This window comes from Corvus moneduloides, chromosome 18, assembly GCF_009650955.1.
Source record: "Corvus moneduloides isolate bCorMon1 chromosome 18, bCorMon1.pri, whole genome shotgun sequence".
Lineage (NCBI taxonomy): Eukaryota > Metazoa > Chordata > Aves > Passeriformes > Corvidae > Corvus > Corvus moneduloides.
In genome coordinates this window covers 1,792,019-1,819,034 of record NC_045493.1, presented here as the reverse complement: position 1 = coordinate 1,819,034, position 27,016 = coordinate 1,792,019, and the positions used below count along the sequence as shown (strand labels likewise).

The 27,016-nt window shown below is 67.0% G+C and overlaps 3 protein-coding genes across 4 annotated transcripts; 1 reads left to right on the top strand and 2 right to left on the bottom strand.

Annotated features, from left to right (window-relative positions):
* Window positions 1-374: 374 nt before the first annotated feature.
* Window positions 375-4,375, bottom strand: WSB2 (WD repeat and SOCS box containing 2). Of its 2 annotated transcripts, none has more exons than XM_032128106.1 (9): window positions 4,315-4,375; window positions 4,045-4,216; window positions 3,055-3,290; window positions 2,751-2,882; window positions 2,394-2,494; window positions 2,037-2,209; window positions 1,709-1,822; window positions 1,226-1,333; window positions 375-1,024 (listed from the first exon to the last, which is right to left on the bottom strand). In XM_032128106.1, exons 1-9 carry the CDS (start codon window positions 4,328-4,330, stop codon window positions 862-864), a joined length of 1,215 nt encoding a protein of 404 aa, XP_031983997.1. In that variant the 5' UTR covers window positions 4,331-4,375; the 3' UTR covers window positions 375-861. The 2 variants fall into 2 exon arrangements, with proteins under 2 accessions (XP_031983997.1, XP_031983998.1); XM_032128107.1 differs by having other exon boundaries at window positions 3,055-3,287.
* A 1,769-nt stretch (window positions 4,376-6,144) lies between these two features.
* On the top strand, window positions 6,145-16,146 carry RASAL1 (RAS protein activator like 1). The gene is given in 20 exon segments (XM_032128228.1): window positions 6,145-6,863; window positions 8,104-8,160; window positions 8,249-8,362; window positions 8,447-8,508; window positions 8,590-8,719; window positions 9,508-9,589; window positions 9,701-9,838; window positions 10,029-10,117; window positions 10,217-10,334; window positions 10,406-10,559; window positions 10,742-10,806; window positions 10,893-11,005; window positions 11,151-11,343; window positions 11,444-11,581; window positions 12,495-12,639; window positions 12,781-12,956; window positions 13,797-13,934; window positions 14,493-14,810; window positions 15,186-15,250; window positions 15,669-16,146. Coding segments are annotated over 20 exon segments (2,838 nt in total). The 5' UTR covers window positions 6,145-6,798.
* DTX1 (deltex E3 ubiquitin ligase 1) lies at window positions 15,870-26,135 on the bottom strand. The gene is made up of 10 exons (XM_032128226.1): window positions 26,078-26,135; window positions 24,002-24,764; window positions 20,105-20,765; window positions 18,584-18,645; window positions 18,298-18,459; window positions 18,036-18,097; window positions 17,749-17,907; window positions 17,189-17,350; window positions 17,018-17,107; window positions 15,870-16,435 (listed from the first exon to the last, which is right to left on the bottom strand). Exons 2-10 carry the CDS (start codon window positions 24,258-24,260, stop codon window positions 16,211-16,213), a joined length of 1,842 nt encoding a protein of 613 aa, XP_031984117.1. The 5' UTR covers window positions 24,261-24,764; window positions 26,078-26,135; the 3' UTR covers window positions 15,870-16,210.
* Window positions 26,136-27,016: the final 881 nt, after the last annotated feature.

Genomic DNA, 27,016 nt, shown 5'->3' with positions numbered 1-27,016 from the left:
TGGAGGGAGGTGGGGGGTTAGGGAAGCACCAGCTTTCTGTGTTCAGCCGTTCCCAAGGGAAAAACAACATCCTGGGGATGTTTGGAGGAGAATTCCCTCCACAGAGCCTGCCAGCACACAAGGAATGTGCTGTTGCTCCAGCCACCAGCTAAGCTGGAGAAAGGGGACAAACAAAACACTGCTGCATGCTCAGCATGTCTGGGAATTGGGCTGATCGAGTGCCACGCTCCAGCACGGAGAGAAAACAACAGGAATGGGAGCAGGGCGTGGACTGAAGCCACCTTTTTGCACAGATGGACACCTCTGCCACCCCTCCCTGGCAGCCAGGGCAGTGCCAGGCACTCCCAGGTCACCTGAGCGAGCCGGGAGGGAAATCATGAGGAATCAATTTTTGTTTATTGACACCCGCTCGGGCTTGTCCCGCTCCTGCCCACGCCAGGAGAGCAGCAGAGCCTGCGCTCCACCGGGATGGAGGGGCATTCCCAGGTGGGTGTTTTGAGGGGGGTTTAGCCCCATATTTGTGCAGGTGACAACAGCTCTGCTCCCACAGCAGCTGCCCCACCGTCATCCCACACCATTGCACTCGGAAGCAGAAGCACCTGACCCAACCCCAGCAGGCAGCAGGGGACAGGGGGACCTGTGTCCCACCCGTGTCCCCTGCGGGGCCACTGCAGCTCTGCCCCTCGCCCTCTGCGTGGGATTTTGCTGGGTTTTTGTATCATGACACCAAAAAAAGCCCTCCACAGCCCCAAAACCACGGGAGCAGCAGCACTCCTTGCTCATGGCTCGACGTTTCTGCAGCACCAGCAGCCCGGGCTGAGCCCTGGGGCTCACCTCCATGCCTCTGCTCCCCCTGCTGCCTTAAAAAGTCCGGTAAGTGAGGAATTCCTTCAGCTTCCTGGGAATGGGCAGCGCCAGCACCTGGTAGGTCGTGAGGAAGGTGCGCAGGGCTTTGCGACACAAGTGCTTGAGCGATGAGAGGACCCTCGGCGCTGTCCAGAACTGGACATGGCCGTCCCTGGTCCTGCAATGGGATCCAAACAACCCTGAGCACAGGGCAGAAGGACACAAGGAGTTCCAATTGCCCCCCAAATATTCCCAAGCTTGCTGCAAGCATGCAGCCCAGGAAAACCATCAGGTGCCCCCAGGGAAGCCCAGAATTTGCTGAGCTGCAGGAGGAGGGAGCAGCCCCGTGTTTCTCCGCCCTCTTCTGCTGTTTACTCACCCTGTGGCAATGAATCCTCCATGTGGGAAGTACATGCAGCACAGACCGTTGGTCATGGGGGCAAAGGCCACTGGAGACCGAAGCTCCAAGGCCCAGATCCTCAGGAGCCTGTGGAGAAAGGGAGAGGACACGATGCGGTGCCTGCTGCCAAAATGAAGCCTCTGGGATCACCTGAAGACACACAAACTGGGGAAGGATTTGCTTCCCATGGGAGTGTCCCAGGCAGGACTGTCCCCTGCAGAGAGTGACATGCTGAGGGTGGCACAGCACCCAGGAGGACAGGAACCTCAGCTCAGGGTGGCAGGGCCCTGACCTTGCTACCCCTTGTCACAGCCAAGCCATGGTGTCCCAGCGGGCCTGACCTTTCCACTTATTCCAGGAATTGCTGGGGACCTGGTGCATTTATTCCCCACTTCCTGAGCTCCTGGTTCATTTTGGTCTCCTGCTGGGCCCCTCTCTGGGTCCCCACAGGAGTTCACTCACCTGTCGTCTGCCACCGTGGCCAGGTAGAGCCCCTCGGGGGAGAAGCAGACGGAGCGCAGGGAGCTGGTGTGGATTTCACTGCTGGAATCCAGCGTGGCGTGCAATGGGACATGGCTGTGGGTGGGGACAACATCCCAGCGTCAGCTCTGGGCTGCCACCAGCCCCTTCCCCAGCCGGGGCTGGCAGAGCAGCCAGACTTGGCAAGCCAGACCCCCATGCCACCCCTGGCAGCAGGGGAGAGGTGGTGGCTGTGCCCAGCGAGAAGGGAAAGCCACATCCAGCCCTAAAAGGCTCCGTGGCATTGCTGTGTCCCCTCCCAGGTCCGTACCGCAGCGTCCTGAGCTGCTCGCCGGTGTAGGGGTCCCACATGATGACGCAGGCGTCGTAGGAAGCGGTGACAAGGAGCGCAGAGTCCGGGGAGAAGTCACAGGACACCACACTGCTCTGGTGGCCCTCCAGCCTCCGGATGAGGGTGTAGGATCTCATGCTCCACAGCAGTGCCTGCAGGATATGGGATCAGGCTGGGAGCATCCCAAGGTTTAAACCACACGGGCCCTGCTCCCAGCTGCCAGCTCCTGAGGAGCCAGGGCAGGATGGCCTGGCCCCTTCTCCCAGGGGGGTTTCTGGGGGCACAGAGGGCTGGATTTGGCAGGCACAGGGATGGCTCCCATCCTGCAGGACTCACCGATTTCTCGCCGGCGGCGGAGCAGAGCATGCTGCAGTCTGGGGAGATGGAGCAGCAATAGACCCACTGCACGTGGCCTGACAGCACCTGGACCTGCCGCCCTGGGGACAGCAGAAATGTGTCACCAGAGGGGAGCAGGACTCCTTGGCTTTGCTTTCCCTCCCTTTCCCCAGTGGGAATTCACACTGTGCTGGGGATTCCCTGGGTAAATCCCAAGGCAATGCCCTCCTGCACCTCCCAGGTTACACTCTGCTGGCCCCTTCTGCCTCAAATACTGTCCCCAAAGGTCCTCTCCCAACAAGGTGGGTTTCTCCTCCTTCCCTGACCCAGCACAGGGATATCCCTGCACGTTCCTACCGTCCCTGCTCAGGTCCCACACACGCAAAGTCTTGTCCCGCGAGGCCGACACGAGGATGGGGCTTCCATTGGGAGCAAAGCTCAGATCCCTGACAACATCCTGGTGTCCCAAGAGGCTGAAGAGGAGGTGCCCTGAGGAGAGGAGCCATGCTCAGTGCCATCCCTCCATTGGGATTGAGGCAGTGCCCCTCATGCAGCCCTGCTTGGGACAGGGCAGGTATTGGGGAAGGAGGGAGATGGGATCTCCTTCCACAGGGGAACAAGGGACAGCCAGCCTGAAGCCAGGACAGCGAGGGCTGCTCACCTGTCTGCACCTCCCACACCTTGATCTGCCCGTCGTTGAGCCCGGTGGCCAGGACCAGGCAGGGAAGCCCCACAGTGCAGGCAGGATCCGTGTCCCCATCCTCAGCTGCTGGCCAGGCGCTGAAGGCCAGGCCCCACACGATCTGCCCACACTCCAGAGTCTTCTCCTTGGCTGCCCCACGGCTCCTGGTCTCCGCTTTGCCGCCCCGGCTCTTGCGCTCCGAGGTTTTGCAGCTGCTGGAGGGAGGCAGGGATGGGTGGAACGTTCACGCCGGGATCCCCCGCCTCAGCTTTGTGCACCCATCTTCACCCCACACTGAGCAAGCCCCAGGATCAGTCCAGGCTGGGAAATGGATGGATGGAGAGCAGCCTTGGGGAAAAGGACTTTGGTGCTGGTGAGGGCTGGCCATGCCTGAAACCACCATGTCCTGGGCTGATCCTTCAGTGTGGGCAGCAGCGGAGGGGGAATTCTGCCCCTCTGCCCCACTCAGGTGAGACCCCACCTGCAGAGCTGCCCCAGCCCTGAGGTCCCCAACATCAGAAGGACCTGGAGCTGCTGGAGTGAGACCAGAGGAGGAGATGCTCCAGGGCTGGAGCCCCTCTGCTCTGGAGCCAGCCTGGGAGAGCTGGGGGTGCTCACCTGGAGAGGAGAAGGCTCCAGGGAGAGCTCAGAGCCCCTGGCAGGGGCTCCAGGAGAGCTGGAGAGGGACTGGGGACAAGGCATGGAGGGACAGGACACAGGGAATGGCTTCCCAGTGCCAGAGGGCAGGGCTGGATGGGAGATTGGGAAGGAATTGTTCCCTGGGAGGGTGGGGAGGCCCTGGCACAGGGTGCCCAGAGAAGCTGCCCGTGGAAGTATCCAAGGCCAGGTTGGACGGGGCTTGGAGCAGCCTGGGATAGTGGAAGGCGTCCCTGCCGATGGCAGGGGGTGGAACTGGCTGAGCTTTAGGGTCCCTTCTCAACCCAACCCATTCCATGACTCCGCACTCACAGTTCGGCCTCCCCCAGGGGCCACGGAATCAGCTTGACCACGCAGTGTCCCTGGGACCAGGCGAACCAGGCCCCGTCGGGGGAGAAGGCGACGCTCCAGGTCTCGCAGCTGGATTTCCAATCGTAGCGTTGGGGCCGGCCCGGCTTCAGCTCCGCCAGCAGCACCGGCTCCTCTGCGGCGGGACGGCCACGTTACCCCCAGAGCCCCCAAAACCCCCGTCACCCCTCATATGCCGAGCCCCCCCTGTGTCCCCGCCCGGCTCCCGCTCACCTTCGCTCGGCTTCATGGCGGCCCCGCCGCCCGCTCGGCCCCGCCGGGCCCGCCCGGCCCAGGGCGGCGGCGGCGGCGGCGGCGGCGGAAGCGGCGGCGCGGGGAGGGGACCCGGAGCCGCCTCCTCCGGCCCCGCCGCCAACGGCACCGCCCCGCGACCGGGGAGCGCCGGGGAGCGCCGGGGAAGCGCCGGGATGGGGCGGGAGGGGGACGGGGAACAGCTTCCCTGAGGGAGAAAGGGCGGGAACGGGGCCTCCCCCCGCCCGCCGGGCCCGGGGACAGTGACCCCCTCAGGGACCCCGCACCCACCCGGGGACACTGCCGGCAGTGACCGCCTCAGGGACCCCGCACCCACCCGGGGACACTGCCGGCAGTGACCGCCTCAGGGACCCCGCACCCACCCGGGGACACTGCCGGCAGTGACCGCCTCAGGGACCCCGCACCCACACGGGGACACTGCCGGCAGTGACACCCTCAGGGACCCCGCACCCACCCGGGGACACTGCCGGCAGTGACCGCCTCAGGGACCCCGCACCCACCCGGGGACACTGCCGGCAGTGACCGCCTCAGGGACCCCGCACCCACCCGGGGACACTGCCGGCAGTGACCGCCTCAGGGACCCCGCACCCACACGGGGACACTGCCTGCAGTGACACCCTCAGGGACCCCGCGCCCACCCGGGGACACTGCCGGCAGTGACCCCCTCAGGGACCCCGCACCCACACGGGGACACTGCCGGCAGTGACACCCTCAGGGACCCCGCACCCACCCGGGGACACTGCCGGCAGTGACCGCCTCAGGGACCCCGCACCCACCCGGGGACACTGCCGGCAGTGACACCCTCAGGGACCCCGCACCCACCCGGGGACACTGCCGGCAGTGACACCCTCAGGGACCCCGCACCCACCCGGGGACACTGCCGGCAGTGACCGCCTCAGGGACCCCGCACCCACCCGGGGACACTGCCGGCAGTGACACCCTCAGGGACCCCGCACCCACCCGGGGACACTGCCGGCAGTGACACCCTCAGGGACCCCGCACCCACCCGGGGACACTGCCGGCAGTGACCCCCTCAGGGACCCCGCACCCACCCGGGGACACTGCCGGCAGTGACCGCCTCAGGGACCCCGCACCCACCCGGGGACACTGCCGGCAGTGACCGCCTCAGGGACCCCGCACCCACCCGGGGACACTGCCGGCAGTGACCCCCTCAGGGACCCCGCACCCACCCGGGGACACTGCCGGCAGTGACCCCTGTCCCCAGCACCCACAGGGTGACATCCCCCGGCACTGACCCCCTCAGGGACCCAGCACCCACACGGGGACACTGCTGGCAGTGACCCCCATCCCCAGGACCCACAGGGTGACATCCCCCGGCAGTGACCCCCGTCCCCAGCACCCACACAGGGTGACACCCCCCGGCAGTGACACCCCCAGGACCCAGCACCCACTGGATGACACCCCCAACCCCGTTCAGCAGTCCCCACAGGACCAGCACCCCCACATTCAGCGCCCCCAGCAGCCCCCAAGGATCTCATTGAGCCCCCCATTAGTAGCACCCCAATGACCCCGTGCCCCCACATCGTCCCCGCTAAGAATCAGCACCCCAACATCAGCCCCCCAAGAACCAGCACCCCCCCCCCTGAGCCCCTTCAGCACCCACTGGGTGATGCCCACCCTGGCAATGCCCCCCGTGAGTCACGGCAGGAGACATCTGAGCACCCCCCTCCCGCACCCCAAATTCCGCACCCTCCAGCCCCCCATGTCCCCACTATGCCTCACCAGGGCAGGGATGCCCCCCCTCGCCCCCCGGTGCCCTCCGTCCCCATGCCTCGGGCTCCCTGGTGCAGCGAGGCCGGGGTGCAGGGAGCAGTAGGATTGGGGTGCTGCACCCACAGACACCCCAAGACCTGCCGGAGTCCCCCCAGTTGGGCTCAGCGTGTCCCCTCTGAGGGCTGGGGTCACCCGGAGGGGGAGAGATCCCTTGGGGGTCCTGGGGGTCCCATGCACCTCCTTCCTCCCCCTATCCCCAAGTCCAGTGTTCACCCATTCCCCCCTTATTTTGGCACTTTGGGGTCCAGACCGAGCCCCCCACCCCTTGTGCCCCTCAGCTCCGACATGGCAGAAGCCCCCCACCACCCCAGGTGCCACCACCCTGCCATGACCCCGTGCCTCAGTTTCCCCACCTCTAGCACGGGGGGTGGCTTTGCTCGCTGGTCACCGGCCCGCGATGGGACCCCCACGGTGGGCACAGTGCCACCTCACCTGCGCTCGCCCTGTGCCCGCCGGGGCTTTCGGGCGCAGGTGGGAGCGAAGCGGCGACAAAACCAACCTGAATAGGGAAGAGGAAGAAGCGACGGCGAGAAGCGGCGGAGGCGGAGGCCGGCGCTGGCAGCCCCGCCGGCGCTTTGGGGGGGTCAGGGCACCCCCGGGCACCCATCGCAGCCCCCCAGGTGCCCACCCCCAAGTTTGAAGTTCGCCGGCATGGCCAAAACCACCTCGCTGCGCTGCCGGGTGCTGGAGGGGAAGGACCTGCCGGCCAAGGACGTGTGAGTGACTTGGGGGGCTCAGGGCCCCCCTATTTCCCCCAAACCCACCCCGGGAGATGTGGCGGGGAGGGGGTGCTGCGTGCTCTTCTCTCTCTGGGTGCTCTGCTCTCCGCACAGTTTTGGGGGTCCCTGCTTGCACCCATTGCCCCACAGTGGGGGTCTGGGGGGTGCGGGCACTGCCAGCCCCCCCCCCCCCCCAGAGGCGTATGAGCCCCCCAGCCCCTTTAGTATCTCTTTCATGCCCCCCAGCAGGGTGGGCACAGAGGATGCCCCCAAGCCTGGGGGTGACACTGGGGGGGGGGGGGAGGGGGGCATAGCCACTGCACCCCCACCCCTGCTGGGCATCTGCACCCTTTGGGGGGTGGGGTGATGAGCGGGGGGGTGCGGGGAGACCCCCGCCTGCTCCTGCCCCGGGGATACGGCTCAGCAGAGCTGGCAGTCCCGGGCACCTCCGGATGTGCCAGCTTGGCACCGCCGGCCCGCTCCCAGGGCCGGGCAGCTGGGAACGGTGCCGTGTCCGTGCCTCAGTTTCCCCACCGGGGGGGGTCACGGCGCCGTGCTGGGTGTCCCACTGCGGGGGTCTGGTTATCTGCACAACGATGGGGTGCCCAGTGCCATTCCCAGCACCCCAAACCCAGCTTGGGGCTATAATGGGGCTGTGGAGGGGGTGAGCGGCTCCCGCTTCCCGTCCCGTGGCAAGGACAGAGACTGAGGTCACCTCCCTCATCTGTCTCGGGGTCCCAATCCTTGTGGAAGCACCGCCTGGGGATTTGGGGCGCCAGCAGCACCCCAGGGCCGGCACCCTTAGGTGCTGGTCCAGCTGCCAGAAACCAGCAGGAAGGGGCTTTGCAGGGACCGTGTGGATGATCCCTGGATCCATCCCTCATCCCTCCATCCTGTGCTCCCTGAGGAAGGGGACAGGCCGGTGTCACCCTGGCACCGTGGGCTGTCACAGAGACTCGGGCTGGGCTGTGCTGCGGGACAGGCACCGGTACCCGCGGGTGGGTGGCGCAGGGACACAGGGCGGGGTCTTGGGGTGACCCACAGCAGGTCCCTCAGCTCAAGGAGGGCCGGGAAAAGAGGATGTCCCCATCCCAGTGTCAGCTGCAGGGCCAGGCTGAGACCGGGCAACTCATCTCACCCCCGGACTGGTGTTTCACTGCTGGGGTTTGAGGCCGTGCCAAGATGGGTGGGACCCACGAGTGGGGGCTGACCGTGGGCACCCCCATGCCCTGCCCAGGTCCGGCTCCAGCGATCCCTACTGCGTGGTCAAGGTGGACAACGAGGTGGTGGCCAGGTACGGGGACACTGCCACACGCTGGGAGGGGACACGCAGGGATGGGGGATCTTCCCTGGGGGCGCGGCCACCTCTGCCATCCCGGCAGGACGGCCACGGTGTGGAAGAGCCTGAACCCTTTTTGGGGCGAAGAATACACCCTGCTCTTGCCCCGTGGATTCCACAGCCTCGCCGTCTATGTGCTGGATGAAGACACCATCGGGTAGGGGAATAACAGGGGCACGGGTGGGCACTGGGGGGGGTGGCATGTCCCCACCAGTGTCCTGCTGTGTCTGTTCCCTCACAGGCAGGACGATGTCATCGGCAAGGTCTCGCTCAGCCACCAGCAGATCTCGGCCGAGCCACGGGGTGAGTGGGGGCCATGGCGGGGTGGGGGACAGCGGGACCCACCCTGGCACTATGGGGTGCCCACGCTGTCCCCCTCGGCAGGCATGGACGGCTGGCTCAGCCTGGCACCTGTGAACCCCGACCAGGAGGTGCAGGGTGAGATCCACCTGGAGCTGCGAGTCCCCGAGCGGGGCCACCCACGGGTGCTGCGCTGCCACCTCATCCAGGCCAGGTTGTGGGGCTGGCACAGGTTGTGGGGCTGGCAGCTCCGGGGGGCTGCGACCACCACGGGGCCCTATTTTTGGCAGGAGGGAGGAGAGGAGGGGATGGGGACAGAGGTGGCACGGGACTTGTCCTCCCCTTTCCACACTGGGAAGGGTCCTCACTGCACCAGGCTGGGGACATCAGTGATGCCAACCCACGTGTGACGATGCCATGGGGGCTCAGTGGGAAATGCGCTGCCATCCCTGCTTGGGGACAGGGGGACAAAAGCGCTGTAGAGTGCCTGGAGTTGCTCCCCAGCCCAGTAGTCGGCTCTCACACCAGGTTTTTGCCCTTTGGTTTCAAAATTTGGGGAAACTGAGGCACGGTCCAGGCTGCCCATCTGGGTTTGGGGGGTGTACGTGTGCGTGCACGCGTGTGAGCGTGCACAGGGACACACGCACGGTGACACGCACGGTGACACACACAGTGACACACACGCAGCTGACAGATGGAGCAGGCAGCAGAGGCAGCATCCCGCTGCCATGGCAACCAAAGCGGCTACCAAGGCAACAGGATGGCCATGGGGACAGTGTGGCCATGGGGACAGCCAGGAGGGACAGCAGCACCCCCCACGAGGGGCTGGAGGAGGAAGGCCTCCTCTAGAAATGGGGGCACGATCCCCCCAGCATCCCCTGGCACCCGCTGGCTGCCCCCCATGCCCAGGAGAGCTGGGACAAAGGGGGGACATGGGGCTGCCGGGACCCTGATGGTGCGGACAAACCCACCGTGCCCCCACTGACCCCCATGTCCCCACAGGGACCTGGCCCCCCGGGACCCCTCGGGCACCTCGGACCCCTTTGCCCGGGTGTCGTGCTGCGGGCACACGTTGGAGACCACCGTGAGTCAGTGCTGGGTGCTGGGTGTGGGACCCGGGGCTGGGGCACCCCGTGGAGGCTCAGGCACCCTCAGGTGCCTCGTCCCCTGGGCCACCAGTCCCTGTGCCCAGCAGGTGATTAAGAAAACCCGCTTCCCGCACTGGGATGAGGTGCTGGAGTTGGAGCTGCCGGAGCAGGAGCTGGGAGAGGCTGTGCTGAGCGTGGAGGTTTGGGACTGGGACATTGTGGGCAAGAACGACTTCCTGGGAAGGGTGAGGACCTCAGGGCACACTGGAATGGGGCAGGGTCCCGGGGGCACCTCTGCACCTCCGTGTGTGGGGTCTGGGTGACCCCAGGTCAGGACCCACTGGGATGGGGGCAGTGCCACATGCAGACCCTGCGTGTCCTGGGCTGTCCCCCAACGGTCTGGCAACCCCACCCAGACCCTGCATCTGTCCCCAGGTCGAGTTCCCCTTGGACACCCTCTGCCCAGGCCCCACCAGGGGCTGGTTCCAGCTCCTGCCCTTCCCCAGCACCACCAAGGACCACGGGTGAGTGCAGGCAGTGGGGACGGGTGGTTGTGACCAGGGCAGAACAAGGTGGCCCCACAGAGGGCACAGGACCCATGTGAGCCCCCGGTGTCATTGCAGGGGACAGCTGGGTGCCCTGAGGCTGGCAGTGAGGCTGGTGGAGGACACGGTCCTGCCCCCCCACCACTACCAGCCCCTCGTCCAGCTCCTCACCGAGCCCATCCTCTGCCCGGGCCAGGTGGGTGCTGGGGCTGGGAGGAACCACCCCAGTGTGGAGGCCTCGCTGTGCCCACCCTGCCCTCCCCACAGCCCCCGGAGGGCACGGCCCTGGCTGTTCTGGAGGAGGTGACCTCAGGGGAGAGCCGGCAGGACGTGGCTACCAAGCTGGTGAAGATCTTCTTGGGGCAGGGGCTGGCTGTGCCCCTCCTGGACTATCTCACCACCCACGAGCTGGCCAGGACCAGTAAGTGCCAGGGCCATCCCAAGAAACGCCACGGCAGGGTCCCTCCAGACCCCCATAGAGAAAGAATGAGGCCACCAAGGGGGAGGCAGGAAAGGTGCCAGCTGTCCCTGGGGTTGAGCACACCAAGGACAGCTGGCACGTCACCCTGTGCCTGCCTTGCCACAGCCTCTGTGCTCTTCCAGCCGATCCCAACACCCTCTTCCGCTCCAGCTCGCTGGCCTCCAAATCCATAGAGCAGTTCATGAAGGTGAGCACAGGAAGGGACACCTCCATGATGTCCCATGTCCCCTCCATGATCTGGGGACCAGGGCAGTGCCTTCCCACCCCTTGCAGGTGGTGGGGCTGCCCTACCTGCACGAGGTCCTGAAGCCGGTGGTGAACCGCATCTTTGAGGAGAAGAAGTATGTGGAGCTGGACCCTGGCAAGATGGAGCTGAGCCGGGGCAGGTGGGCACAGGCGGATGTCTGGGAGGGGCACATGGCAGCTGGCATGTCCCCCTGTCTCCTGCAGGAAGGGTCCCTCATTGCTGCATGGGTCACTTTTGGCCAACTCAGGGCCCCCATTCGTCCTGACCCGGCGGTGTCCCTGCAGGAGGATCTCCTTCAAGGGGTCCCTGTCAGAGGCACAGGTGCGGGACAGCAGCCTGGAGCTGCTGAAGGGCTACCTGGGGGACATCGTCGATGCCATCGTGGGCTCAGTGGACAAGTGTCCCCTCCCCATGAGGGTGGCCTTCAAGCAGCTCCGCAGGCGGGTGGAGGAGCGGTTCCCCTTGGCGCAGCACGAGGTGGGGCCCACGGTGAGGCTGGGGATCTGCACAACCCCAAGACCACTGCCCTAAGCTCTGAGCTGTCCCTGTCCCCATCCCTGTCCCTGTCCCCATGCAGGAGGTCCGGTACTTCTCCATCAGTGGGTTTCTCTTCCTTTGCTTCTTCGCCCCCGCTGTCCTCACCCCGAAGCTCTTCAGGCTCCAGGAGCAGCACGCGGAGCCCCGCGTCGGCCGCACGCTCCTGCTGCTCGCCAAGGTGTGGGACAGGATGTGGACAGCAGGGAGTGGTGGGGACCCTGGGGACAGCAGGGAGTGGTGGGGACCCTGGGGAGGGATGAGGACAGCAGGGAGGGATGGGGACAGCAGGGAGTGGTGGGGACCCTGGGGAGGGATGAGGACAGCAGGGAGGGATGGGGACAGCAGGGAGTGGTGGGGACCCTGGGGAGGGATGGGGACAGCAGGGAGGGTTGGGGACCTTGGGGAGGGATGGGGACACCGGGGAGGGATGGGGACCTTGGGGACGGATGGGGACACAGAGGAGGGGTGGGAAACCCAGGGAGGAATAGAAACCCTTGGAGGTGGTTGAGGAGCCCAGGGAGGGATGGGGACCCTTGGGGAGAGTGGGGGACCTGGAGAGAAATGGGGACACCAGGGAGGGATGAGGACCACTGGGAGAGACAAGGGGTGTGGGGAGGGATAGGGAGCCCAGAGAGGATTTGGGACTTCAGAGAGAAACCCCAGAAAGGCCAGAGACTTCGGGGAGGGGTGCAGACCCTGTGGAGAGATGGGAACCCACAAGGAATGGGGAGGCCGGAAAGGGATGGGGACCCCAGAAAGGCGAGGATGCCCTGGGGAGGGATGGGATCCAAGGCAGGAGGGCTGAGGACCCCAGAGAATGATGGTGACCCCAAGGACATCAGAGCCATTCCTACCCCCATGCCACACACCACAGGCTGGCTCCTTCCTGTGCCGCTTGTAGCCAGCCCTGCCCGTCCCCAGGCCGTGCCACCACAAGCTGGGCACAGCACCAGGGCACCCTTCCAGCTGCTCCGTTTTCCTTTTGTCACCCCCATCCCTGAGCCCTCGGGGTCCAGACGAGCAGCTGGGGGGGTCCAGGGGGTCACACCAGAGGGGACACAGCAGCGTGACCCCTTCCCTGCATGGGACAGGCGCTGCAGAGCATCGGGAACCTGGGGCTGCAGCTGGGGCAGGGCAAGGAGCCGTGGATGGCCCCGCTGAATGCCATCCTCCTGCCCAGTGTCACCCGTGTCCGGGCCTTCCTGGATGCCCTGGTCACCGTGGAGAGCCCCGAGGGTGAGCGGGCACAGCGGGCAGGGAGGGGACATTGCTGCTGCCGGGTCAATGGCGTCACCCCGGTGCTGCCAGGAGCATCCTCGGGCTGCGGGAGGTGGTGGCACTTGGGGTGACACCGCTGCCTCCCTGCCACGGCCGCAGTGGGCGAGGTGCCGATGCCACAGGGACACTGCCAGCCCCCGGCCACCATCAAGGAGGGTCCCCTGCACACCTACCCGGAGCGGGGGGTGGCACTGCTGCCCCGCTTCACCTTCAAGAAGAGGCACTTCAGGCTCAGCACCCAGGCCCTGGCCTGTGCCAGGGCCCCCCAGGGGCAGGTGGGTGCTGCCCGGGACCCCCAACCCTGTGCCAAGGGGTGGGGGGGAAAGATGTGGGCACAAGTTTTGGGGTGTTTTGGGGTATCCAGATGAGTTGCTCCATCCCAGTGGGGGGAGTGGGGGGATATGGACATGGGCACATCTTTCAGGGCGTTTTGGAGTTCCCCAGGTGTTCCATGGATGTGGGTAATGGATATGGACATGGGCACATCTTTTGGGGTGTCTGGGGCTCCCCAGGTGTTCCATGGGTGTGGGTAATGGATATGGACATGGGCACATCTTTTGGGGTGTTTTGGAGTTCCCCAGGTGTTCCATGGATGTGGGTAATGGATATGGACATGGGCACATCTTTCGGGGTGTTTTGGGGTATCCAGGTGTGCTGTTCCATCCCAGTGGAAAAGGCAGGGGATATGGATGTGGGTGCAGATGTTTTGGGGTGTTTGGGGCTCCGCAGGTGTTCCATGGATACTGGTAATGGATATGGACACAGGCCCATATTTCGGGGTGTTTTGGGGTATCCAGGTGCGCTGCTCCATCCCAGTGGTGTGAGTGAGGAATACGGACATGGGTCACGTTTTGGGGTGTTTAGGGGTCCCCAGGTGCACCGGCCCATCCTGGTGGATTGAATGGGGGACACGGATATGGGTGCACATATTTTGGGGTGTTTTGGGATCCCCAGGTCCTCAGCTCCGTCCCGATGGAGCAGGTGGGGGACATGGAGGTGGGCTCGTGTGTCAGGGTGTTTGGGGGGTTCATTCCCATGTGCTTGGCTCCATCTCAGCGGAGTGAGTGGGGAATATGGACGTGGGCTCATGTTTTGGGGTGTTTGGGGGTCCCCAGGTGCTCAGCTCCATCCCGGTGGAGCAGATCCGGGCCGTGGAGCAGGTGGACGAGGGCACCTTCCAGCACCCGCACATCCTGCAGGTGGTGGCACAGGGTGACACCGGGCAGCTCCACACCACCTACCTCCAGTGCAAGGTGGGTCACCCCACTCTGCCCCAGCACCCCAAAAACCCCAGGAACCCCCCAGGAGCCTCCCAAGAACCCCCCAGAACCCCAGGCCCCCTCCCCAGCACCCAGGCACAGGCACCCCCATGGGACAATGGGAATGGTCCCAAATCCAGCTGTACCCAGGCACCCGCTGTACTGGGAGCACTGGGAGTACTGAGGCCAAGGGGGTAACTGGGTATACTGGGGAAGTTGGGGTGTCCTACCCTGGCTGCACTGGGATCACTGGGGTGCCAGCTCTGGGATACTGGGATCACTGGGGTATCCAACCATCTCTGCACTGGGGTCACTGGGGTGCCAGCCCTGACTGTGCTGGGATCAGTAGTGGTTTCTGGCTGTACTGGGATTACTGGGGTCCTGTACTGGGGTCACTAGGGTACCCTGGCTCCTGCAGCACCACCTCCCCTTCACTTCCCACTGGGCAGCTTTGTCCTGTCCCCCAGCCTCGGTGCCCACCCCTCCCTCCTCCCTCCCCCGCCCTGGCAGTGCCCAGCCTCGGGGCTGCCCCCGCCCCTGCTGTCCCCTCAGAGCGCCCCGGAGCTGTGGCAGTGGCTGTGGGCCCTGCGCCAGGCCACCAGCGCCAACCGGGACACGCTGCCCACGTGCCACCCCGGCACCTTCCGCGCCGGCCGCTGGACCTGCTGCCTGCAGCGCACCTGTGCTGGTAGGACTGGGGGTCCCCTGGGCTTGGGGTGCCCGGGATGGGGGTGTCGGTGTCCCTGAGTCCCCACTGCTGTCGTTGGCAGCGCCCGGGTGCAGCCGCACCCACGGCACAGTGCTGCTGGCGGAGTGGAGCGACCTTGGCGACCCCGCGGTGGCAGCACAGAGCCTCTACGGGCACCTGCGGTGAGCCCGGGGGACAGGGGGGGCCCGGGGGTCCCTTGGGTGCTGGTGGGCACGGGAGGAGCCTGCTGAGGGTCCCTGTCCCACAGAGTGGCGGGGATTTGGGATCCTGAGGGCAAATATGGGGGTCCTGAGGGTCCTTTAGGGAGTAGTGGACAGGGTGGGAGTGTCCTGAGGGTCCCTCTCCCCAAGGACAGTGGGAGCTGGGGGTCCGGAGGGACCTTTGGGTGCTGGAGGGCAGGGTGGGAGTGTCCTGAAGGTCCCTGTCCTGCAGGGTGGTGGGGACCAGGGGTCAAGAAGGTGGCACGGGGGTACCCAGGGGGACCTTTGGGTGCTGGTGGGCAGGGTGGGAATGTCCTGAGGGTCCCTGTCCTGCAGGGCAGCGCTGGCCGGGGGTGCCGTGGGCAGCGCGGTGGCCGGGCCCCCCTGCCCGGGCCAGGCAGGTACGGGGAGCCCTGAGGGGCACTGGGGGTGCTATGGGGACCCTGCAGCCAGGGGTGGCGGCTGGCACACGCCTGCAGAGCCCCACGGGCACCACAGAGCACCGCACTGGCTCCCTCCACGAGGGGACAGCAGATACACACGGAGAGGGCACACGGGCACACGGGCACACACGCGGTCCGGGGGGTTGGCGGGTGGTGGGGACACGGGGTGGGAATGTGATGGCACGGGGGGACCGGGTGGGGTGGGGTGGTCTGGGGGGCGGGGGGGACACCACGGGTGGGTGTCGGGGATGGATGCGGGGCGGGGTGGGTGCCAGGGGGACTGTCAGGGGGGTGGGGGCTGCGGGTGGGTGCCACAGGTGGCTGCTGGGGGATGCCACAGGTGGGTGCCGGGCCCTGACCCCACCCTGGGGTGCAGGGGGACCCGTTGGGGACAGGCTGCAGGAGGTGTTGCGAGACCTGGACATCGCCCACGCCGCCTTCGCCCACCGCGACGAGACCTCGGAGCCACCCGCAAGTCCCCTCCCTGCCCCGAGACCCCCGGCACCCCCCAGCCTTCCCCCCTCAGCCCGCCCCGGGAGGGGCAGGGACGCCGGTGGGGCCACAGAGGGGACGCGGGGACAGCAGCCCGGCACGGGGTGTATTCTGTAACACAGAGATGTACATGGCACCGGCTGTGCGCGGCTCCGCGGGGCAGCGGCGGGTGACACGGGTGACACAGGTGGCACAGACGCGCAAAGAGGCCACGGGTAGAAAAAGACCACGACGCTATCGCCACGAGAGCGGGGCGAGCCGGGACGGGACGGGGCGACAGACAGACGCACACGGGGACACGTGGTGGGTGGCACCGGGTGGCCCGGGACGGGGGAGGAGCCCGCCGGGCGGGGCTGCGGTGAAGCGGCGCAGGCGGCGGTGGCACGGGCGGGGACACGGGGGCGAGGGGAGCCCCCGAGCCCGGCCTCAGTCCTTGAGGGTGGCCTCGGACACGCCCTGGGCCAGCAGCTCGGCCAGGACGTTGTCCAGGTAGTTGGGGTCGGGGTAGCCGTGGCCCGTCAGGTTGGAGCCGAACTCAGTCTTGTGGTGGATCTCGTTCCACACCACCGTGTCCGACTCGCCCGTGGTGTTGGAGGTGCCGATGGTGAAGATGAGCCGCCGGTCCCAGGCCACGATCAGCAGCTTCAGCACCTGCGGCCGGCACGGCCATGGTTCGCCCAGCTGGATGGACGGGCACGGCCACCCGGCACCCCCGGCACCTCCTCCCGCTGGCACAGCCCCAGCCTCAGCCCCCGGGGTGGGATTCAGCCCCGGCACGGTGCCCACAGGATGCCACCCTTCGCTGTGGCACTCGCCAGCCCCATCCCACCCAGTGCAGCTGCAGCCTCTCTGTCCTATCCTATCCCTTCCCATTCTAACCTATCCCTCCCATCCCATCCCTTCTCTTCCTCAGCCCATCCCATTCCTTCCCATCCCATCCCATCCATTCTCCTTCCATCCCACTCCATCCCTTCTCTTCCTATCTCATCCCATCCTTTCTCTTCTCGTCCCATCCCACCCCAGCCCTAACCATCCCATCCCATCCCATCCCTCCCCATTCTATCCTATCCCACCCCATCCCCTCCCTTCCCTTCCCTTCCCCACTCCCTCCCATCCCATCCTTCCTCCTTCCACCCCATCCCTTCCCATTCTGTGCCTTCCTATCTCATTCCATCCCACTCTTCTTTCTCTTCCCATCCCATCCCATCCCATCCCATCCCATTGGGGTCTCACCTTCCTGCCCTTCTCGTTGTCGGGCAGGTAGCAGTGCCGTGGGAAGCCTCGTGCCGTGAATTTCTTCCCGGGATTGGGATGCTCCGGGCCCTGGGTGGGTGAGGGGACAGGGGGTGACTGGGGGCGGCACAGGATGGGGGTGCTCATCCCAGCCGGGGATCCCCCCCTCACCTGGATGCCGGTGGGGATGTCGTAGACGATCCGGATGGTTTTGGAGTCGGTGTATCCCGGGAGGGAGTGGGGGATGAGGTGGAATTCCATCTTCCCGGGGGGCTGCGTGCCCGTCTTCTCCCCGTAAATGGCCTTGCAGGTGGGGCACTGCAGGCTCCCGTCCTGGGGGCACCGCGGGGGCGTCAGGGGTGGCACCCACCCGGCACCCACCTGGACCCCCTCAGCACCCACCCAACACCCAGCACCGCCTCAGCACCCACCCCGAACGCCCCAGCCCTCCCCAGCACCCACCTAGCACCCATCCAGCACCCACCCAACACCCAGAACCCCCTCAGCACCCACCCGGAACGCCCCAGCACCCACCCAACACCCAGCACCCACCCGGAACGCCCCAGCACTCTCCAGCACCCACCCAACACCCAGAACCCATCCAGCACCCCCCAGCACCCACCCCTGCACCTACCCAACACCTCTCACACCCACTCCAACACCCACCCAGCACCCTCCCGCACCCCCAAGCGCCCCGCCCGACACCCACCCAGCCCCGGGGCGCGGCTGACCTTGTTGCCGTTGTTGTACATGGCGAGCAGGCACAGCAGGTGGTACATGTGCCCGCACTTGCCCAGCTTGCCCACCAGCTCCGGCTTGATGCCCCTGGGGCTCAGCACGCCCTCGTAGCCGGAGGAGGTGACCAGCCGCTCCATGCAGATGGTGCAATCCTGCCGGGAACGGGATCAGCATCCAGGGGGGATGAGGGGTCACCCCCGGCTCTGTGCCCGTCCCCTGCCTGAGCCTCCCGGAGGCCCCCAAGCCCCCCAGAGCCAACCTCCCCCCCACACACGCTCACCTCATCCGGCGGGTTCTTCACCTTCTGGATGTAGCGGCGCACCACGTCCTCGGGGGTCTTACCTGAGGGGAGTGACATCAGAGCCTGCCCGCGGTGCCACAACCGCCCTGCCACCAGGACGGGGACAGCCCTGCCGCCTTCCGCCGCCACGTGGCACAAAGCAGCGATGGGCACCACCGCAGGCAAACCGCTCGGGGGTCCCTCCGTCCCCCTCCGCCTGCCCCCCGGCCCTGATCCCGCTGCGACATTGGTGGCTCCTTACTCTTCTTGAGCTGCTTCTTCTTGGTTTTCCTGCAGATGCCGTTGACGCCGGGGACAGGTTTGATGTCGCTCTTGCTGACCGGCGGCGGGTGCAGGATGGGTTTGGGGGCGCGGGTCAGGCACACGGGCAGCCCGGCGGCGCACATGAGGATCCCCGTCATCCCTGCGCCGGGAGAGCGCCTGTCCGTCCGTCTGTCCGTCCTTCCCACCCCCCGGCAGTGTCCCCCGCTCCCCGCCCACGCTGTCACCTCGCGGTGACACCGCGCCGCTGGCCGGACCCCCCGTACCTGCGAGGGCGGGATGGACGGGGCCGGAGCCGTTCAGGTTCTTGACCGGGAGCGCTGGGACCCTGAGGAGATGGGAGGGGAGGGGGCTCAGCCGGGCTGGCAGGGCTGGCACTGTCCCTTCCTCGCATGGCACGGCCCCAGAGCAGCAGCATCCCCGTGGGACAGAGGGCAGGGTGTCCCCTGGGGGCTGCTGGCACTGTCCCCAGGCAGGGTCCTCCCCATGGGACACAGGCAGGGTGTCCCCTCACCAGCTTGGGGGGCTGCTGTCCCATCCCACGGGGCTGTCACCCCGTGCCACCTGTCCATCTCTGGGCACCCAATGGCACCGGTGGCATCACGTCCTCCTCCACCCAGGGTAGGGGCCTTGTCAGGGTATCCCGACGGTCCCTGCAGGGAAGTGCCGCCCCTCGTGTGCTCCCCAGGGACCCCCCACCCTCCGGGGGCTGCCAGCAGCAGGTAGCACCGGTGTCACCGTGCCCAGGACAGTGCATGTGGGGCAGGGGGAGCTGGGGACGGGTGTGCCAGGGACAGGGAGGGAGGGAGGGAAGCCCAGCAGAGCCCAGTCCCGAGTGCTCCTGCTGCCCAGCTCAGCAGCATGGGAACAGCCCCCATCGCCCTCCCTGATCCCAAAATCCCCTCCCACCCCAGCTGGGGCTGAGGGTGTTTTTCCTCATTCCCAAAGCTCCTGTACTCACACCAAGGCCGGGGCAGTGATGGGGGCCCAACCCCATCCCAGGGTCTTCCAAACCCCCTCCCACCTGTCCATAGGTATGTGCCAGGACAGGGGGACAGTGATGGGGACAGGGACAAGGACTGCTCAGCCCAGCGCCCGGCACACGGAAGTGAAAGCAGGACAGAGCAGGGGAAGGAAATGTGCTACGAGCTGCCGGGGGCTCAGAGAAGCCACCTGTTCCCCCAGCCTGGTCCTGAGGGGAACACCAGGCCAACCCACCAAGGGGTACAGCCGTGAGGATGTGGGTGCCAGGATAGGGACACCCATCAGGACACAATTCCGGGGGTCTGCTTGCCCACCTGGACCCCCCTGGTGAATCATTCCCACCAGGGGAGGGACATCGGGGCTGTGCTCCCTCCCCACAGCTGTGCCCTCCCCAGGGATCTGCCTGGTGGCATCAGGAGCTGGGTGACACAGCCCATGCTGGCACTGGGGACACGGTTCCCCTGGGGCCAGGCACTCCATGCTCTCCGTCTGCCATGGATAGCATGGCACGGCCTGGCACAGCATAGCATGGCACAGTGTGACACGGCACAGCACGGATCACCACATCCCCTCTGCAGGGATCCAAGAACCACTGGGATGAGCCAAGTGTCCGTCCCCCCACCACATCCCAAGGGTGGGGACCCCGGGGCTGGAGGTGCCACGGTGCCACAAGAGCTGCTTGCGAGGTGACAGCCGGGGAGGAGCCACCTCCACCACCCCTTTCCCCCCTCTGTGTGCCCATCCCTGCATCCCCCCCGCCTCGGTGACACCCCGGCCGTCCCCTCCCCACCCACCCATCTTACCCGGGGGGGACAGTGGCCCTGGCGCCCAGTCCGGCCCCGCGCTGCGTCCCGGGCCGGTTGAGGTTGTTGAGCCCGGGCAGAGCCGCGCTGGGCACGCCCTGCCCGGGGGCAAACCCCGCGCCGGCCACCCGCAGCCCTTCACCCTTGGCCGCGCCCCCCGCCACCACCGCCGGCGTCCCCGTCCCCGCCGGCCACAGGGTTCCCCCGGCGAAGGTGCTGCTCTGGCGGACGGCGCCGGGGTAGAGTTTGCGGCGCTGGGAGGCCAGGATGGCGTTGGAGGCGGCGCGGGTGCTGTTGACCAGCAGGCACTGGGGGCACGAGCAGGGGGTGCCCGTGCTGGCGCCCACCGGCCACGACTGCGACTTGGGGATGGAGCCCATGGTGAGGGGATAGGCCAGGTCCATGCGGCGCCGCAGCCGCCGCTTGCGCTGCGTTTGCCGGTTCATTTGGGACATGCTGCTGAAGTAGATGAGGTAGCAGAAGCCCAGGGAGGAGAGGTCCAGCCAGGGGTGCTGCTTCTCGTAGGCGTTCTGGATGGTGATGCAGATGTCCATGTCGTAGGGAGTCCAGGAGTTGTTGTCGTTCTCCCATTCCCACACGATTCCCTTGCCCGGCGCTGAGGAGGGGTCGTAGAAGTTCCTCCGGACGGGGCGCATGGTCCCTGGGGAGACAGCGGGGGTGACACCGGCGGAGGGACCCCCGCCGACACAGACACCTCTGTGTCCGACTGCCAGCCCGGCATCCCGCGGGGATTGGGATACAGAGGAGCTTTGGAGGACAACAGCCACTCTGCCCCTTCACAACACCAACTTCCCTATGGATGCAGCCCCGTTGCACCCAAGTGCTTCCCTATGGATGCATCCCACCCTCAACCCGCCACTGGTGACAGAGTGGCTGCCAACCCTCGGGATCATCGTCCCGGATGCCCTGGGAAGGGTGATGCTGCTCAGCTCTTGTGCTTTTCCCAGCTTTTTTCCATCTCTCTGGTCCAAGCCCACCCTCCCCTCCCCGTGGCCGTCCCGGGGCAGGGGAAGAATTTCCCGGTCAGGAGAGGTTTCCTGACAGCTGCTGCCGCTGGCAGTGACACAGCCAGGGATTGTCCCACACGGCCCCATCCCAGCCACTCGCCGCTCGTTTGGGCTGGAGCTGGATCCTGCAGCTCCGCCATGGGGGGAGGCATCGCAGCCCTCTCCTCAAGTGCCCCCCCGGCACGGGGCCTGTCTATCCCCTTGCCGGCACGGTTTGCCCAGCTCGATTAACGGCACTAATTAACGGTCATTAATCATCGGCCGCATCAGGCAGCAGAGCCAGGCCCCAGCTGCTGCCTTGTGCTGAGGCAGCTCCGCCGGGGCCGCAGGAGGGGAGAGGGGGGGCCCTGCTGCCCGCTCCTGCCCACACCCCACTGCCCACTCACACCCACTCACACCCCACTGCCCGCTCACACCCCACTGCCCGCTCACACCCACGCCCCACTGCCCACTGCCATCCCCATTCCGCTCACATCCGTGTCCTGTATCCCACCTCAGTTCCCAGCCCAGCCTGCCTCCTTGCATCTGTGTCCCACATCCCGCCCATATACACATCCCGGACCCACTGGTCCTTGCAACTGCACCCCACAGGTCCCTGCCCCTCACATCCCCATCCCAAATCCCAAATCCCCCTGCCCCTCACATGCCCATCCTGCATCCCCCTGCCCCTCACACCCCCTTCCTGTATCCCCTCGCACCTCACATCCCCATCCCAAATCCCGAATCCCCCTGCCCCTCACATCCCCATCCCAAATGCCACATCCCCCAGAGGACACGTGAGGACCAGCCCATTCCCCTTGGCACATGCAGCTGCAGCTCCTGGTCCCCAGGGGCCACCAGTTGTCCCCAGCCCCCAGCCCCTGCCCCCTCTGCCAGCCATGCCATAGACACAGGGCCGAGCCAGTGTCCCCAGGGCCACCGGGAGGGGACGCACGTCCCCACTCTCGGAACGGGGTCACCTCGTTTCCCTCCGTCACTGGGTTTCTCTGTCCCCAGGCACTGTGTCGGCCAAGGCCCCTGAGCCCCCAACCTCCTGCCGACCTTCCCTGGGTCCCCATGTCACAGCAGGCACCAGGAGCACCCTCAGCTCAGGGGACCCTCTTGTCCCTGAGCTCCACGAGCCATGTGACAGCCTCCAAAGCCTGGGCCTCACCCGTGGGAAGGGAGGATGGGGAGAGATGGATACAGGGATGGGGCACACGATGCTGAGGACAATGGCCACATCCCCTGCCATGACACCCCTGGGGACACCGAGGTCGCTCTCTCAGCATCCCTGTCCCCAAGCCCTGCTGGCACAGGGACCGTGGTACCCAGGGACACCCTGGGAAGAGTTGTTTTGCCACCCCAAATCCATTCATGGCCCCACCGGGGGCACATGCCCCCAAGGAATACCCAGCATTGTGGCCGTGGGACGCGATGCCAGGTGCTGTCAGAGAATGGGTCCTGGCCAAAGCTGGCAGGAGGTGGCATGGGGACAGCCAGGGTGTCCCGGTGGCTCCCGCAGCTCTGAGTCAGCGCGGACCCTCCGGGTCGTGCCGGCGTCCTCGCTGACTCAGGGCTGCAGGTGCCAAGCTGCCCTTTGCCAAGTCCGTGACCAGCTGGAGACGGATTCAGAGCCAGGCTGGATGGCAGAGGCAGGTGGCAGGTCCCTGCTTTGGTCCCCAGCCCATGGCACGAGCCACTTCCACACTCGGGGTCATTTGGCATCCCTGGGGACTGGGAATGATGGCATCGGTGGCTGGGCTGAGGTGGCACAACCATGAGGGTCCTGCTGTGGGGTGTCCCCAGGCAAGTTTAGGGGTGTCACCTGATGTGTGGCAGGTCCGCTGCCTGCTCTGCCTGGTCTGGACCGGATCCTGCCCTGGGTAGGGACGCAGGGATGGGCAGGAATGCACCTGGAACGGCACATCCCCCACGGCACCGCCGGCACGTGCCAGTTTAATGGGTCACACTGTGACAGGGACACATTTAATGGGGTCTGGGCTTGGTCCCAGTGTGGGACCAGCTCTGATTTCCCACAGGATACGTGGCCTGGATGCGCTGCTGCAGCACCAACCAGCACAGCTGCAACCATCCCAGTGCCCACCACTGCTCCCAGTGTCCAAACTGGGGCCTTCCCACTTCCCTGGGGATGGAGCAGCTTGGAGGGGAGGATGAGGGGACAGTGGGATAGTGGGACACACCATAGCACCCCACAGAGAGCAGAGGGCATGGAGGGATGTGGGGACATGTCCCTCCAGGATGGGGGTCTGTGGTGGGTGGGAAAGGAAAGGGCTGAGGAGCCTGGAAGGGCCTATGGGGGAACCAGAGCCCCGGAGAATGAGGGGAGGAGAGAGGGAACAGATGGATGGGCAGATGGAGGGATGGAGGGAGGGATGGAGGGATACGGGAATGAAGTGATGGACAAATAAGTAGAGAGAAGGAAGGAAGGAAGGAATTCAGAAGGAAGGAAGGAAGGAAGGCAGGAAGGCAGGAAGGAAGGAAATGATGGATGAGTAAGTAGAGATACGCTGGCAGGGAAGGAGTGAGGGAAAGATGGATGGATGGATGGATGGGTGGATGGATGGATGGAAGGAATGACAGACGAAGAGATATGAAGTGACAGATTCACGGATGAATGGAACAACAGACAGACAGATACACATGGGGGGGGGGAATGGAAGGACAGATGGAAGTATGGCGGGATGGAAGGACGGAGGGAGGAAAGGAGGGAGGGAGGGAGGGATGTACCAGTGGGTGGAAGGATGGAGACGTGGAAGGAGAGAGAGAGGGAGTGATGGCCGTGTGGATGGATGGCTGCATGGACGGATGGACAGATGGAAGGACGGACGGGTGGCTGGATGTTCCTGGCTCGACGCCAATCCCTTACCCGTGTCCTGCCGGAACTGATGCATGGACTGGAGGTCGATGACGTAGGGCGCCAGCTGGACATCGACCTGTCCCAGCACCACGCTGCCACGGGCGTCCTCCTTCAGCACGTTCTCGATGTGGTGGCACACGGCGGCCGAGTAGGGCCGCCAGCGCCCGTGCTCGTTCAGCCACTCCCACACCACCACGCGGGCCAGGTTTTGGGGGGGGAACCCCAGGCCCCCCGAGGCCAGCATGGCCCCCGAGCCCTGCCGTGCCATGCCCGGGGGACGGCGGCTCAGCCCCGCACCATCCCCCGGCACGGCGACGCGGGGGTCACCCGGGGCCCCTCCAAATCCTCCTCGGGGCTCCCGCCGGCTGCGGGCTCCGGAGCTCAGTGCAGCGGGCGCTGCGGGGCTCTGCAGAGGCGGGTGCTGCCAGCCAGCTCCCCGAGGTCCCCGAGCCGCCCGGTCCCGCTCCCCCGAGGCCGCCGCGCGGGGCTGGGGCCATCCATCACCCGGCACGTCTTCCCCGGCCCTTCCTCCTCCCCGCGGTGCTGGCAGGGCTCAGGCTCCAAAAAGCCACCAGGACCTCGCAGACTGCGTCGGCTCAGGGATGGTGGTGTTTGTGAGCGGTGATGGGGACACGCAGCCACGGAGCTGTCCCCGAGACACCCACTCCTCCTCTTCCTCCTCGTGTCCTGCTGCTCAGCCCACGTCCTCGGTGGCTCCACGGCTGTCCCCGCCGCCCAGCACGTCACTGGTGGCAACTGAGGGGGGTGTCACCTGCAAAACAGGGCCACAGCGCGGGTCACCCCGGGTACCGCCAGGCGGGTGGCAGCTGGGGGACCGTCCCCATCGCCCCGCGGAGCCGGCGGGCAGCGAGGCCGCGGTGCCCGCAGCCCTGGCAGCGTGGGCTGCTTGCCAGCCCCGGCCGGCTGCTGGCCTCCAGCGTGACAGCGGGGACAACGGGGACAGGGGGGGACAGGCCACCCTGCTTTCGGCCCTGGGGGGCTGCTGGGGGTCCCACGAGCCCGGGAAAGCCTCATCGCTGCCCGCGCCGGTGCTTTGGGTGCCGGAGAGCCCGCGGGCCCTGGATCCCGCTCCAGCCGCCGCTGATTTATGATCTGCACTGCAGGCATCGGGTTGGGGGTGATCCCGGCCCCCCGCTCCTGGCCGGCCCCGATCCCACCCACGGCAACCCCCAGCCCCACGGCGGCGGGTGGGGGGCCCGGGCAAGGGGGGATTGGCTGCACGAACAGGAGGCAGACAGAGGGACGGCCACGGCCGGGCACGCACAGACACACTGACACCGAGAGACACGGGCACACGCGCTGGCACACGCACAGCCGGTGACACGGACAGACAGCGGGACCGACACAGGCGCGGACAGACACGGGGAGCCCCGGCAGCACAACAACCCCCCCGCGGACACACACACGGCCACAGCTCCGGCTCGGCCGTGCTCACACGCACCGCGCACCCCACACGCGTGTGCACCCAGCCCAGCGCCTGCCGTGACCCCGAGCACCGCGGAGGGGGGGACCCTCACCCCAGCCCTGAGCCCCCCCGGACCGCGCGGTGGGGACGAGCCCCGGCGCCAGCCGCCCCCCCAAACCGGGGCCCGGCTGCTCTTCGTGGATGGGGGGGTTGAAAGACCAGGCCTGGCCCCCGTGCACGGTGTCCCCCGTCCCCCCCCTCCCCCCCGCCTCACGGCAGCCCCCCGGTGCACGGTCCCCCGCCGGTGGCCGGTGCCCCACGACGCACGGCAGCCCGCAAGCCGCCGGCGCACGGCCCCCCCGGCGCACGGTATCCGCGAGCACGGCAGGCTCCCCCCGCTCGGTGCCTGTTGTGTCCCCCCCCGGCGCACGGTCCCCGCCGCTGCACAGCAGCCCCCATCCATCCCTCCGGCGCACGGTCCCCCCGAGACACGGCAGCCCCAGCCCCCACGGTGCCTCGTCCCCCCACCCCGGTGCCCGGTCTCCCGCGACGCACGGCATCCCCCCGCCCGCCGGTGCCCGGTCCCGCCGCCCCCCGCGCCCCCCCCCCCGCCCCGCCATGGCCGCCGCCGCCCCGAGCCGCGGCCCCCGCGCCGTTACCTCCGGCGGCCGCAGCCGCGCCGGGACCCGCAGCCGCACCGGGAGCAGCGGCGGCGGCGGCGGCGGCGGGCGCGGGGCCGGGCGGCGGCAGCGCTCAGCCAGCGCCAGGCAGCCACCGACACCGGCACCGGCGGCGCGCACGGCCGCGGGCACCCGCGCCGGGAACGCGCGCCGGGGAGCGGGGGCACGCACGAGGGAGCGGGCATCTGCACCGGGATCGGGAATACGCACGGGGTATTACCGGGCATCCGCGCCGGAGGCGTGCATCGGGACCGGAGTCATGGTCGGGGAAGCTGGGACACGCACCGGCGACACCACTGGGACCGGGTGTCTGCACCGGGAACCCGTCCTGGGATCGGGCACCCACACCGGGGCCGGGCACTCACAGCGGGGACATGCTCTGGGCACTGCGGGGACACACCTGGGACACGTAGGGGACCAGGTATCTGCACCGGGGACCTCTGCTGGGTCTGGGCATCCACTGGGCTCACACACCAGGGACCGGGCTCCTGCAACAGGGCCACATGTGGGGTACCAGGGACACACACCAGGAGCGGGCACCCGCACTGGGGACACACCCAGGGACTGGGCACGGATTCCAGGGACTTGTACAGGGTCTGGGCACCCACACCAGGGCCAGGCACTCCCACTGGGGACACACACCATGGCCGGGTGCCCACAGTGGGGGCATGCACTGGGGACCAGGCATCTACTCTGGGGACACACAGAGATCCAGGGTCACACACTGGGGACACAGAGAGGACCTGGCATCTGCACCAGGGACCGGGACTGGGACTGGGCACTCACACCAGGGCCAGGCACCCACACAGGGCACATGCACAAGGCCATGCACAGGGCACCAGGGACACACCAGGACCAGGGACACCCACCGTGACTGGGCACCCACAGCGGGGACACACGTGGCGGACCAGAGACACA

Coding starts and splice junctions, on each gene's coding strand:
- DTX1 (XM_032128226.1), bottom strand. CDS start 24,260: ATGGCACGGCAGGGCTCGGGGGCCATGCTGGCCTCGGGGGGCCTGGGG. Junction 17,908..18,035: donor TGAAGAACCCGCCGGATGAG/GTGAGCGTGTGT, acceptor CGTTCCCGGCAG/GATTGCACCATCTGCATGGA. Junction 17,351..17,748: donor TGTACAACAACGGCAACAAG/GTCAGCCGCGCC, acceptor CGGTGCCCCCAG/GACGGGAGCCTGCAGTGCCC.
- WSB2 (XM_032128106.1), bottom strand. Junction 2,883..3,054: donor GGTGTGGGAGGTGCAGACAG/GTGAGCAGCCCT, acceptor TCCTCTCCTCAG/GGCACCTCCTCTTCAGCCTC. Junction 1,334..1,708: donor GCCACGGTGGCAGACGACAG/GTGAGTGAACTC, acceptor CTTTCTCCACAG/GCTCCTGAGGATCTGGGCCT.